Here is a 15433-nt window from a genome sequence, read left to right as displayed (position 1 = left end):
TCGTGATACTGAAAATTTTTAGTAATTATTTTTCTATAGGATTTATTTTATTCTAAAAGGATTAGTGTTTTTGATGCGTATGCAATAAGATTTATCTCTACCTGAAGGATCTCGTAATAATACAGCTCATATTTTCAATATTGAAAGATCCAAAAGTATTCTTGATTCTTCCGGAGAGATGGAAAACTTTCGTTCATTGATATAGATATTGTTTTCTGAGTATTATTGAAATTCCAAAGAAAGCACACAAATTTTTTGCATAAGTCTGTTTTACGAACATTGCTTTTTCCAATATATCCATCTGAAATAATTATTTTTCCTTCAGTAATGCTAACAGGATATTTTCTCACTAAGATTTCATAGAATCATGCTGTTCTCTATAATAAAAAGGAATTTGTCGTCATTTATTGCCTGGGACCTGCACTAGCTGGACCTGGTAATCCGATCCTTCTGATTAATGGTTAATGGACGAAGCTGATGCTCGTAGTGGATATACAGTTAATAACTGAGTAATTTCAGATTCGATCTCTTCCTCTTCTCCCACCAAATGCGCAAATTATTTTTTTCGGATCCTAAAAACCACTTTTTTGAAAGACTTTCTTTTGGATTCACAGCTTTTATTCTTTGTTCTAGATATTATTCCCACAACGTTACTAACATAACCACACTTTTCCGTAAAGATGAGATACTTTTAAAACCTATCTAGCGTCATCATTTTGAAAAGTGTTGAATAAGCCCAAACAAATAATTTCCAGAGCCTAATCACCAACTCTTCTCCCAATCTAGTACAGTAAAAAATAAATCTCAGTCAACTTCTATAGGTCGAAACTCCTCATGTTTTATGTCGATAGTAACTCACCCAATATTTTCTACAGTACTAGGTTCTACTCAAATGTGAATCAATGAAATGTTTCTCTTCCAATTGTAGCCGCCTGTACCAAAAGCTGCCTGGTCTGGAGTTCTCGATGTTAGATACACTAAACCAGTATGCACCCAAGGAAGTAATCCTGTTATAGGAAGTGAGGATTGTTTATATCTGAAAATATACACAACTAACGTGAGTATTTTTCTGGCTAATGAAGACATGAAAATTCAAATTTGTTCAAAGTACTATTTGATTTCATTTTCAATGAACAAAACAGTATTTATTTTATTCCGCAGGGTTATTTCTTAGTATTTTTCAAACAACTACCTTGAAACCCCTATGGTTCCAAACATTGAACACAAAACTCCTGAAGCGGTTCAACCCGAACTCAACGACTGACGCTTTATCACGAAACGTCGTGATGAAACGTCATGTCATATCAAGGAAAGAGTATTTTAATGTTTCATCAAATGCATTTCTTTCAAATGTATCTCTCTTTCCTTGTAGTATTTGAAAAAATGCAAATAGAAGTTATTGACAGTATCAGTCTTTGATATTAGAAGTGCTCATTCTCTTTAAAAACTAATGATATCCATTTTTCAGTTACCAAAGGAAAAGAAGAACTTACCAGTGATGGTTTGGATTTACGGAGGTGCATACCAGAAAGGATCTCCAGTTTTTGGAGATCACAGCCCTGATCTTTTATTAGACGAAGGTATTATTCTAGTTTCATTTCATTATAGGTTGGGAATATTTGGATTTTTGTCTACGGGTGACCTGGTTTCTCCTGGAAACGCTGGACTGAAGGATCAAGTTTTGGCACTGAAGTGGATCAAGAAAAATATAGCTGAATTTGGAGGCGATCCTAACAAAATAACTATTTTTGGACAAAGTGCAGGAGCGGCATCGATTGCTTACTTGCTACAAACAAATATCACTCAAGGTAAAATTTCCCAGTTATTTGTGCATATATTGAGTATGAAAGTTTGGTTTTGGTGCTTAACTCTAATCCATTTTCTCAATATAAATCAGAATATCGATTCGACTATTTGATATAAAATAGTATAATTGAAGCAAGTCGATAACCGAAGTAGGTTATTTAATACAAATCACCGAATACAAACGGTTAGGTTATTTTAGTAGGTGAGTCTATTCGACCCTCCATCGCAACCTGCAAGGGTTTATTGCGGCTTCTTAACGAAGCCGATTAGTTTGTATGGTGAGTGGTCTTTCAGGTCAGATGGTAAGAGTACGGCTCTGGCGGACTCTAAAAACCTGATTCAGTCCCCAGCTGGGCAGGCACAAAGTATGTGCTCTGCTGTTTCATCATTCTCCAAACAGAGGCAACACACACTGTCTTTCAACAGTCAGAGCCTCTTCATATGATGATTCAACCCACATAGCAATAGATATTCCAGGTATATTTCATGAATATACATTTAAGGATATTGTATTATGCTATGAATATGCCATGGATATATATATATCTTCTGGAGAATATTCCCTGGAAGTGCTCCTGGCGAACCTTTGATTTATTTTAAGAATATTCCTTGGGAATATGGGTTATATTTTTAGGAGTGATTAATTTTTTGGGAAAGAAAGTTTTTAGCTTTCTACTACTTCATCTGATACAAAAAAATGGATGAGAGAATCTTCCAAAGAAAGGAAGGATTAATCAATTTGAAAATAAGTAACTCTATACATGGATGTGTAGATCATGCAAAGAAGTAACTTTCAGACACAAACTGAAAGAAAGTCCTCCTGAAACAGCTACTTCCATATAAACATTGAATTACACGAAAGAAAAAATTTTTTCGAAACAAATACTTCTATATGAACACTGAATTATACAGAAGATACTTTTCTCTATTCAGTTTGTATATCGAACATTTTTTTGTATCAGATGGAGTAGTAGAAAGCCAAAAACTTTCTTTCCCAAAAAATAATATATATGTATATATATATATATATATATATATATATATATATATATATATATATATATATATATATATATATATATATATATATATATATATATATATATATATTGGGGGGTCTTATCTTCTTGGATTCCTTCTTCATCCGTGGGGATATCGTCGAAATCTGGATCGTAGGTTTTGTTTTCGTAGCTTGGCAAGGCCTCAAAAAGTTTATAATACTTTGGATTGCGATTTTGGGTATTAATTTCCATGACTTTCTCAAAGTATTTATATGATTTAGCCAGTTCATATATATATATATATACATATATATATATATATATATATATATATATATATATATATATATATATATATATATATATATATATACATATATATATATATATATATATATATATACATATATATATATATATATATATATATATATATATATATATATCCAACTATCAATAGAGCTTCCGTACATTTACAATTTTCTATCAATCGGGCGTCCGGTTTCAATGAGGCGTCCATATATGGACGCCGAATTGTTTCACCATGCCAGGCAGTTCAGAGGTTCCCTATCTTCCATCTGACAAAATTTCAGATGGGCGCCTATTTATCAATTTCATTGTCAAAATTATATGTATTGGCGTATATTCTAGTTGAGTCTTTTTTATTTTGGTGGCGCTCGGGAGGTACGCGTATACTTGTGCCGTATATTTTTCATACATGTGAGCGATTATGAGGCGTCCATATAACTGACAACAATGCAATAGTTTTTGCGAGAGGGAAGTCTCAATGATTTGTTAGAAATATCGTTGATTTGATATGTTTGTAGGTCGGCGCCGGTTTCATACACAGGGTGACAATTTGAAAACTTACAAGGTCTATCTCTGAGCAACCAAATAAAATATAAGAAATCGCTGAAAACAACTTTCATAATACAAAGGGAGAAACAAATGATGTGATGACTAACTTGTTTTTTCTCTCACACCCTTGCCCCCAGCCACCACAACTTCATATTTTTGAAAGGCAACCACCTACTTGTGATACATTATCTGAAAGCTCTTAAGATATGCTCTTCAATGGTACTCTTCAAAGCTACATTCGATGCAGTAAGTTTTGGTTCATCAAATAAAAGAATTCATTCAGAATAAATTTTATTTTCTATTATTAATTTAGTAAATTTTCAAAAACATGATTTTTACCATCGTAGCATTAATATTAAGACTTGAATATTTTACGCCTCTTCTATTTTTTTTTATTCGTCTCGATAATAGATAGGGATAGATAGGGAAGGAGAGTGGCACCTTGTTTTAGAGGTCTTTCGAATACCTTTACTACTCTGTCAACAGAAAATTTTTGTGACGATTAGTTTTCGAGATAATTTGAAGTTTTAAAGGTATTTGCATTGAGTTCAACTCTTTTTAAAATAAATCGAATTGTTTTTAAGGTGCAAGTTACGTTCAGAACTCTCATAAAAAAAATAAATTTTTGCTTTTTATGACAACCTGCTAATACGTGTCCATTTGATGTCGAATTATTTGTTTATTACGAGGAGATTTCTCCGGGGGATGGGGTTGGTTACCACCATTACATTTTAGGTAAATTGAGTGGCACCTACTTATGAAGGTTGAATTGCCTCTTCAAGAAGTTGTTAATAAGAATCACCGGTTGAATTTCCATCAATGAAAAATGAACCTATAATATGATTGCCTAATATTCCGGCCCAGATATTCAACTTTTGGGGATGTTGGGTATGTATTTCTGCGTATTGTCTTGGGTTTTCATCCGACCAATAACGGCAATTGTAACGGTTCACGCAACCATTTGAATAAAATGAGCTTTCGTCCGAATAACAGATGTTATAAAGCAGTTCGGGATTTTGCATTAATATTTCACTCATGCCCTCACAAAACTCCTGTCTTCGGTCAAAATCATCCTCATTGAGTTCACGAACAAGTTTAATTTTGTAAGGATGGTATTTGTGGTTTTTAAGGATTCTCCATGCGATCATATGGCTTATTCCTGCCATTGCGGATAAACCTCTGGTACTTAACCTGGGATTGGCGATGACTTGACCAAACACTACAATCGCATTATCGTCATTCACTACCCTTCTCTGAACATCACTTTTTTCATTTAAAACCGAACCTGTCTCCCTGAATTTTGTGACCAAATCCAGAACGTGATTTCTGCTTAGGTGTTTACCAGGTTTTTGCTCGTTAAATAAAATTGATGTTTTATTAGCATTTTGGTCGTTGCCAAAAAATGAAGCAATAACTGAAACCCTTTTTCGAATTTGAAAATCTCAATTAGTTTTGAAATAACTAAACCCGTTTTTTATTTTTCACTAAATTGTTTATAACTTTTGCTATTTTCATTTTCGGAAGTCGTCCGTTTTCAAAAACTTTCTAGACGCTATTCCGAATCGAATGACACCTCAACCATAATTTTCGGAGACTGCTGAAGAAAGTTCGGAAAAAAGCACTTCTTGATCAGATTAGTCAAGTTCAAACATAGCTTAACAATCTTTCAACAGCTACAGATTGGGGATGAGAAAAAACAGAGACTCTGTTTTTGCCCATGAAAACACCATAATCATTGGCAGGTTTAGAATTACTGAAACTAGTTCATTGTAGTTGCATAGTAGGTATCTAACTGCAGTAAAACTTAAAGCAGTAGAAAAACAGTGATGAGTGCATCCGATGTTGTTGGGATGATGACAATTTCAACTTCGAGTACGGCATGATTGTTGATCAACAAAATACTAACCATCCAGTATATCGAAAAATGATTCAGGCATTCTACGTATCAAACTCAGATACTAACTCTGACGGTTAAGAATGCGTTAATAATAAATTGTTTTGGTAATAAATGATAAAATTAATTATGAAAAATGTTTCTGTCAATTTGTAGAGAAATGTCAATTATGATTTTCAAAATAGAAAACATTCTCCGAATAATCATTTGAACATTCGAGATATATAAAAAAACGTTCATAAACAATTAAAAATCGTATTTTTTTCTGAATATCATATTATGAAGATAAAAATTTTTTGAATTCCCATACGGTCATACACAATTTATAAACAAATTGCGCTAAAACAGTTTGTTCAACTTACCGAATGTCTTTATTTGATACAGAAACAGGATATAATGATAAATATATAGAAAAATTAAAACAATATGTTATGTTACTAAAAAAAATCATAATGAACAAAATATAATGTTTTTGAACTTTTATAATGTGATCTTGTGGAGCACATTGATAAAAAGAGATTCACGTTCATTACAAGACCAAACACGACTATGATACGATATTTCATCATGGAATCCTAGTGCCTATCTTCCGGCTCCATCATCAGATCAGCTCCAGAGTACCTACCATATTGTCATCAAAATCACATAAAACTGCCAATTTTCATAACGCTACGATCTTTAAAATATGGTTAAATTAGTTTTCTTAGATTTGACTACATAGTTACATACATACATACAGGTCGACCTAATAAAAGCGTATTCAAAACGAAAAACTCTAGAAAAAATTAAAAAATATTTAGGTCAGTCCTTAAAGAAATATTGAAAAATGCATGACTCGAAAAATCGTATACCATACACGGAAATGAATCTTGACAGGTCTTGATGCCTTCTAGATGGCTATCCTGTGTAGTGTGTATCAGCCAAATGGAATAAATATGACACTGAGTAAATATGACTGTGCTCAACAAAACACTCAGGCACGTCCAATTTTCAACAACCAAATTTTTCAATGCTCAATAACTCAGTTAACGGGAACAACAACTCGACCACGAACTCGGGCTTTGCAACCGTTACCACATCGCCTCTGATAATGTATACCGCAGTAGTAGACGAAACGTCAGGCATAAAAACCTGCAAACCACGCAAACGCTGAAAACAGATTTTACACTGTCATCTACGGCCGTGAATATTTACATTCTTTGGTAATTCATATTATTTATCCTATCGTCTGTCATTTTGGCGTCTTCAACTAGTTTGAATACTTTGAATTCTTGCTGTTTTCTAATGGAAATATACAATGAACTTTTTGTAATTAAAGTTGAACTTTCAATAATCACACCATGCATGTGTCGGTTTCACTTCTCCTATCATTATATTCGGCTCGCTTAAATATCATACAGTGTTAAAATGGAAATATGCCAACCAAGACAAAAATTATCGAATGATATTGAAAATTTCGTTATGGAATAAACTTTTCATGATCAGTCAATATCACTTGGTACCTATGTAAAAATGAAATACATACCGGCTACCTGAAATCCATACGCAATTTGTCGTTGGCACAGCGCTTGTTGAAAAACAGATGTGAAGAAATTAAAACCCACTTGCTGCCTACATTTAATGCGGTAAATATTGGCAACGTTGTAAGGATTCCCAATAATCTATTTCATGTATGAAAATATACTTATTGGACTCCCTATTATCAATCAGATGTCTGATGATGGTGTATACTGAGGAGTTCTTATGAATGTTTGACGGACGGACGCTCTACTATCGAATCACTAGTGAACTCAATTTTTTTATGGTGGTAAAAATGTCATGCCAGCCTACAGAAATCAGTTTTCTAGTACTTACCATGAAATATATTCGGTAAATTCTTCAAATTATGATGGACGCCCTATCAGCGCATTCAATGTATGGATGCCATATTGATATCGGGATGTATATATATATATATATATATATATATATATATATATATATATATATATATATATATATATATATCCAACTATCAATAGAGCTTCCGTACATTTACAATTTTCTATCAATCGGGCGTCCGGTATCAATCGGGCGTCCGGTTTCATATATGGACGCCGAATTGTTTCACCATGCCAGGCAGTTCAGAGGTTCCCTATCTTCCATCTGACAAAATTTCAGATGGGCGCCTATTTATCAATTTCATTGTCAAAATTATATGTATTGGCGTATATTCTAGTTGAGTCTTTTTTATTTTGGTGGCGCTCGGGAGGTACGCGTATACTTGTGCCGTATATTTTTCATACATGTGAGCGATTATGAGGCGTCCATATAACTGACAACAATGCAATAGTTTTTGCGAGAGGGAAGTCTCAATGATTTGTTAGAAATATCGTTGATTTGATATGTTTGTAGGTCGGCGCCGGTTTCATACACAGGGTGACAATTTGAAAACTTACAAGGTCTATCTCTGAGCAACCAAATAAAATATAAGAAATCGCTGAAAACAACTTTCATAATACAAAGGGAGAAACAAATGATGTGATGACTAACTTGTTTTTTCTCTCACACCCTTGCCCCCAGCCACCACAACTTCATATTTTTGAAAGGCAACCACCTACTTGTGATACATTATCTGAAAGCTCTTAAGATATGCTCTTCAATGGTACTCTTCAAAGCTACATTCGATGCAGTAAGTTTTGGTTCATCAAATAAAAGAATTCATTCAGAATAAATTTTATTTTCTATTATTAATTTAGTAAATTTTCAAAAACATGATTTTTACCATCGTAGCATTAATATTAAGACTTGAATATTTTACGCCTCTTCTATTTTTTTTTATTCGTCTCGATAATAGATAGGGATAGATAGGGAAGGAGAGTGGCACCTTGTTTTAGAGGTCTTTCGAATACCTTTACTACTCTGTCAACAGAAAATTTTTGTGACGATTAGTTTTCGAGATAATTTGAAGTTTTAAAGGTATTTGCATTGAGTTCAACTCTTTTTAAAATAAATCGAATTGTTTTTAAGGTGCAAGTTACGTTCAGAACTCTCATAAAAAAAATAAATTTTTGCTTTTTATGACAACCTGCTAATACGTGTCCATTTGATGTCGAATTATTTGTTTATTACGAGGAGATTTCTCCGGGGGATGGGGTTGGTTACCACCATTACATTTTAGGTAAATTGAGTGGCACCTACTTATGAAGGTTGAATTGCCTCTTCAAGAAGTTGTTAATAAGAATCACCGGTTGAATTTCCATCAATGAAAAATGAACCTATAATATGATTGCCTAATATTCCGGCCCAGATATTCAACTTTTGGGGATGTTGGGTATGTATTTCTGCGTATTGTCTTGGGTTTTCATCCGACCAATAACGGCAATTGTAACGGTTCACGCAACCATTTGAATAAAATGAGCTTTCGTCCGAATAACAGATGTTATAAAGCAGTTCGGGATTTTGCATTAATATTTCACTCATGCCCTCACAAAACTCCTGTCTTCGGTCAAAATCATCCTCATTGAGTTCACGAACAAGTTTAATTTTGTAAGGATGGTATTTGTGGTTTTTAAGGATTCTCCATGCGATCATATGGCTTATTCCTGCCATTGCGGATAAACCTCTGGTACTTAACCTGGGATTGGCGATGACTTGACCAAACACTACAATCGCATTATCGTCATTCACTACCCTTCTCTGAACATCACTTTTTTCATTTAAAACCGAACCTGTCTCCCTGAATTTTGTGACCAAATCCAGAACGTGATTTCTGCTTAGGTGTTTACCAGGTTTTTGCTCGTTAAATAAAATTGATGTTTTATTAGCATTTTGGTCGTTGCCAAAAAATGAAGCAATAACTGAAACCCTTTCGGCAGTAGTGAAAGAAATGTTTAAACAAATAACAATACACGACCCGTTTCAACAAAACAATCGAACGTTGTTATTTAACAAAAAATTGATAAGAAGAACTGCTTAAATTTTTTTTTATTTAGGCATACAAGTTACCGAGTGGTCTGTCTAATGTATTATCAACATGGCAATTTTAACTTCAAATTATCTCGAAAACTAATCGTTACAAAAATTTTCTTTTAACAGAGTTGTGAAGGTATTCGAAAGACCTTTAAAACAAGGTGCCACTCGACCTACTTTCCCCATCTAAATAAAGGTCGTCGGACGCACCTCTCTGAGGGGGTGCGTACTACAAAAAATCTGATTAGTCTGAAAGGTGTCCCCCTTCAATTAGAAATCGACGTGTCCGAGCTTTTTTGAAAATCTTACTTTTTATATTCAAAAACGGCTCTGTTAGGTTTTCGTTGTTACACACTGTATATAGAAGAAAATGTAAATGGCGAAATGTATGATCACATGCTAGAAAGATCTATCGAACCTCGGATAGTTCATGAATTAGAGAATCACAGAGACATACACGGCAATTTATCTTTGAAAGAAAATGTATTACATTTTCAACAGAATGGGGAACCTTATTATTTTGTAGTTCCAGTTATTCAATGGTTAGATAATAATTATGCTGATCAATGTATTGGAAGAAGAGATTCTACTGAATGGCCTCTCACATCCCTGGACCTATCTCCTCTAGATTTTTTCCTCTGGGCCACTTACTTAAAATAGGTTGTTTTAAAGACGACGCAATCTGATTCAATAAAGCCACTGAAGGAAAGAATAATCCAAGAATGCTGAGCTATTTCCAAAGAAACATTTGCCAATATACGTCAAGAGTTCGAAAATATACTCTTCTATCATCTTGAAAAAGATGAAAATCTAATTCTGTTTCAATCTGTTTTTTCCGTTAAATAGTTATCGTACCCCTACGAACGACAACCCTCAGAAGTCAAAATTTGTGCATGCTAAGGACTAACGAGATATTACCTTATAACGTGTGATTCCTAACACGGAAATCATTTTGAACATTTCGTAAACTAATAATAAAAAATAAAATTGTAATTTAAATAAATAGTGCTTTATTTAATAAACCGAAAATTACTACATCGAATGTAGCTGCGTATAAGTAGGGGTTGCCATTTGAGATTATAAAGTTGGGGTGGCTGGGGGCGAGGGGGTAAGTGAAAACAAGTTAGTTATCACACCATTTTGTTACCCCCTTCCTATGATGGAAGTTGTTTTCTGAGATTTTTTTTTATTTCATTCGGTTGCTCAGATAAAGCCATTGAAAATTTTCAAATTGTCATCATGTAGCTCATAAGACAGTTTTTGTTTTGTCATAAGTTGTGAATTTGCAACTGACATTGAAGAAGTTGGGAAATGAGCATTGGAATATTTCCCGCAGATTATGTAAGTGAACTAATTTGTTTGGTTTCTAGGATATAAAATTAACTATCAATACAGAATGTTTTTTTGTATTCTATAATTCATGTAGCTGAATGAATTCACTGTGAAGAATTGGATTTTTACAATCGTTAATTTTCACTGAACATTCGTACTTCGTATTTATGTTGTGTCATATGGAATATAAATTCAAATAATGATATCCCACAGATTTCTTTATATGAAATACCGAGTTGAAAGTCTTGCAGGTACACCAAATCTATTCTTCTCAATCGACAATGAATCTGTCAATGTCGATGCTTCACTGTTATTTCAGCGGATTGTAGCAGCGATGATTGACAACAAAACTTTAATTTCTTTACTTCATGAACGTATGAGTTTATTGCTGCATACATCAGAACAGTCTACAACTGATCCTCCTGAAAATGAATTCATTATTGATGATGGATGTATTTTGCACAAAATCACTTGGTATAAAAATGTCACATTTCAGCAAATTTTCGAAGATTATGCAATTCGAAGATTATCAATGGAGGTAAACACTTTGATGAATTCAATTTTGAAAGATTCAATTTTGAGAAACGAAGTTGAAAATTTTCTATAGATCCCACTCAACAGGGATGTTATAGACGCTGGAGAACGAATAATGTTAAGACTGTTTGGAGCTATTCAACATTTTATAAATCAATGTAGAATAGACCGTTTATCGGTGAGTGTTACTAACACAAAGACGGAAATCTTAGCAACATGACCGCCGACCGCTTTAATTACTCATTCTTCGAAAACTTATTAGTCTACTCAAGAAGTGCTTTTTTTTCGAAATTTTTTCAATATGCTCCGAAAATTATGGTTAAGGTATCATTCGATTCGGAATAGCGTCTAGAAAGTTTTTGAAAACGGATGACTTTTGGAAATGAAAATTGCGAAAGTTATAAACAATTTGGTGAAATATAAAAAATGGATTTATTTTTTTGGAAATATCTCGAAAACTAATTGGAATTTTCGAAATCGAAAAAAAAATCGAAAAGAGTAAGAAATTTTCTATCAAAAAGTCCTGACTCCCGGAACTGTAGGACCAATATTTATAATTTTCCCGGAGCTCTGAAAATGAGCTCGAAATCGGGTGTTTAGCCGCGCGTAGGCCGTGCCTGTTTGGGCTAAGCTTTACAAAAGAGTGTTTACCATATAAAATATATGAACCAAGGAATGAAAAAATTCAGTCATATAGTCAAAAGATAAATGAACAATAATTTGTCGGTAAAAATTTTTTTTTGCAATTATTCGATTCATTATGCTATTGTTAATTAACAATTTTTTATCACTCGATTATCATTATTGCAAATGTAATATTTTCACACTTTAAACTAAAAGTGTGAAATTTTTTCCTTTCGTAGAGTTATGATTATAACGGTTAGGAATAGATTCATTTTCGAAATATTGAAAAATTATTATTTTTCAATTATTTATTAACAATTTACTGCATTTTTTAATGAAAAAGTTTAATAAATAATCGAAAAAATTTTTTTATTCATCATTATTACTGATATGTTTTTTTTAAATCAGAAGCTACATAAAAATATTTTTTTTATTTCATCACTTATTGTTTAAAACTTTGTTATAAATTCGATAAAAAATGGAGTGAATAAAAAAATGCATGGTTTTTTTCATTCATCAATTGCAACTGGAACAAAAATGAAATGAAAACATTCATTTGTTTATAACAAATTGTTTATTCAATACACAATGGAGAATTTTAAAAATTAAATTGTTTTTGTTCCGAATTAAAAACAAGATGAATAATTATTTTAAAAAATTGGTTTCTTAATATTATTAATTGGTGGTAAAAAAATTGTTACTCAACAAATGCGTTTTTTTGCATTGTAAAAATTTCTTCAAGAGACAATTGAAAAAAATCATGATTTTTATCAAAAATTAAGATCCAAAAAAAATTCAATCATGTTATAAACAATGCATTTGTTTATAATAAATTTTTAAACAATGAGTGATAAAAATTTTAAAGAAATATGTTCATCTAACTTCTGATTTGTTGATGATCGAGCGATAGAAAATTGTTAATTAACAATAGCGTAATAAATCGAATAACTGCAATAAACATTTTTTACCGACAGATTATTGTTCATTTATCATTTGAGTATATGCCTGAATTCTTTCATTCCTTAATTTATATATTTTAAATGCTGAAATTTTTTTTAGTAAAAATGGCCCAAACAGGCACGGCTCACGCGCGGCCAGACAGCCGATTTCGAGCTCATTTTCAGGGCTTCGGGAAAATTATATATATTGGTCCTACAGTTCCGGGAGTTGAAACTTTTTTATAGGAAATTTCTTCCTATTTTCGAATTTTCGATTTTGAAAATCTCAATTAGTTTTAGAAATATTTTCAAAAAATTAAATCCATTCTTTATTATTCTCTAAATTGTTTATAACTTTCGCTATTTTCATTTTCGGAAGTCGTCCGTTTTCAAAAACTTTCTAGACGCTATTCCGAATCGAATGACACCTCAACCATAATTTTCGGAGACTGCTGAAGAAAGTTCGGAAAAAAGCACTTCTTGATCAGATTAGTCAAGTTCAAACATAGCTTAACAATCTTTCAACAGCTACAGATTGGGGATGAGAAAAAACAGAGACTCTGTTTTTGCCCATGAAAACACCATAATCATTGGCAGGTTTAGAATTACTGAAACTAGTTCATTGTAGTTGCATAGTAGGTATCTAACTGCAGTAAAACTTAAAGCAGTAGAAAAACAGTGATGAGTGCATCCGATGTTGTTGGGATGATGACAATTTCAACTTCGAGTACGGCATGATTGTTGATCAACAAAATACTAACCATCCAGTATATCGAAAACTGATTCAGGCATTCTACGTATCAAACTCAGATACTAACTCTGACGGTTAAGAATGCGTTAATAATAAATTGTTTTGGTAATAAATGATAAAATTAATTATGAAAAATGTTTCTGTCAATTTGTAGAGAAATGTCAATTATGATTTTCAAAATAGAAAACATTCTCCGAATAATCATTTGAACATTCGAGATATATAAAAAAACGTTCATAAACAATTAAAAATCGTATTTTTTTCTGAATATCATATTATGAAGATAAAAATTTTTTGAATTCCCATACGGTCATACACAATTTATAAACAAATTGCGCTAAAACAGTTTGTTCAACTTACCGAATGTCTTTATTTGATACAGAAACAGGATATAATGATAAATATATAGAAAAATTAAAACAATATGTTATGTTACTAAAAAAAATCATAATGAACAAAATATAATGTTTTTGAACTTTTATAATGTGATCTTGTGGAGCACATTGATAAAAAGAGATTCACGTTCATTACAAGACCAAACACGTCTATGATACGATATTTCATCATGGAATCCTAGTGCCTATCTTCCGGCTCCATCATCAGATCAGCTCCAGAGTACCTACCATATTGTCATCAAAATCACATAAAACTGCCAATTTTCATAACGCTACGATCTTTAAAAGATGGTTAAATTAGTTTTCTTAGATTTGACTACATAGTTACATACATACATACAGGTCGACCTAATAAAAGCGTATTAAAAACGAAAAACTCTAGAAAAAATTAAAAAATATTTAGGTCAGTCCTTAAAGAAATATTGAAAAATGCATGACTCGAAAAATCGTATACCATACACGGAAATGAATCTTGACAGGTCTTGATGCCTTCTAGATGGCTATCCTGTGTAGTGTGTATCAGCCAAATGGAATAAATATGACACTGAGTAAATATGACTGTGCTCAACAAAACACTCAGGCACGTCCAATTTTCAACAACCAAATTTTTCAATGCTCAATAACTCAGTTAACGGGAACAACAACTCGACCACGAACTCGGGCTTTGCAACCGTTACCACATCGCCTCTGATAATGTATACCGCAGTAGTAGACGAAACGTCAGGCATAAAAACCTGCAAACCACGCAAACGCTGAAAACAGATTTTACACTGTCATCTACGGCCGTGAATATTTACATTCTTTGGTAATTCATATTATTTATCCTATCGTCTGTCATTTTGGCGTCTTCAACTAGTTTGAATACTTTGAATTCTTGCTGTTTTCTAATGGAAATATACAATGAACTTTTTGTAATTAAAGTTGAACTTTCAATAATCACACCATGCATGTGTCGGTTTCACTTCTCCTATCATTATATTCGGCTCGCTTAAATATCATACAGTGTTAAAATGGAAATATGCCAACCAAGACAAAAATTATCGAATGATATTGAAAATTTCGTTATGGAATAAACTTTTCATGATCAGTCAATATCACTTGGTACCTATGTAAAAATGAAATACATACCGGCTACCTGAAATCCATACGCAATTTGTCGTTGGCACAGCGCTTGTTGAAAAACAGATGTGAAGAAATTAAAACCCACTTGCTGCCTACATTTAATGCGGTAAATATTGGCAACGTTGTAAGGATTCCCAATAATCTATTTCATGTATGAAAATATACTTATTGGACTCCCTATTATCAATCAGATGTCTGATGATGGTGTATACTGAGGAGTTCTTATG

General features: G+C 32.6%; 1 protein-coding gene across 1 annotated transcript in view; it reads left to right on the top strand.

The window, feature by feature from the left end:
• LOC111507800 (venom carboxylesterase-6) overlaps positions 1 to 15433 on the top strand; it is a 54224-nt gene that overhangs the window by 4786 nt on the left and 34005 nt on the right. Inside the window, exons 2-3 of the mRNA XM_023163157.2 lie at positions 929 to 1057; positions 1469 to 1808. Coding sequence (XP_023018925.2) covers positions 929 to 1057; positions 1469 to 1808 — 469 coding nt within the window. The remainder of the gene's footprint in view (positions 1 to 928; positions 1058 to 1468; positions 1809 to 15433) is intronic.

This window comes from Leptinotarsa decemlineata, unplaced genomic scaffold (assembly GCF_025532065.1).
Source record: "Leptinotarsa decemlineata unplaced genomic scaffold, Ldec_3_MD MMD2_P_RNA_scaffold_2, whole genome shotgun sequence".
In the NCBI taxonomy this organism is placed as follows: domain Eukaryota; kingdom Metazoa; phylum Arthropoda; class Insecta; order Coleoptera; family Chrysomelidae; genus Leptinotarsa; species Leptinotarsa decemlineata.
This window is presented reverse-complemented; position numbering and strand designations above follow the sequence as displayed.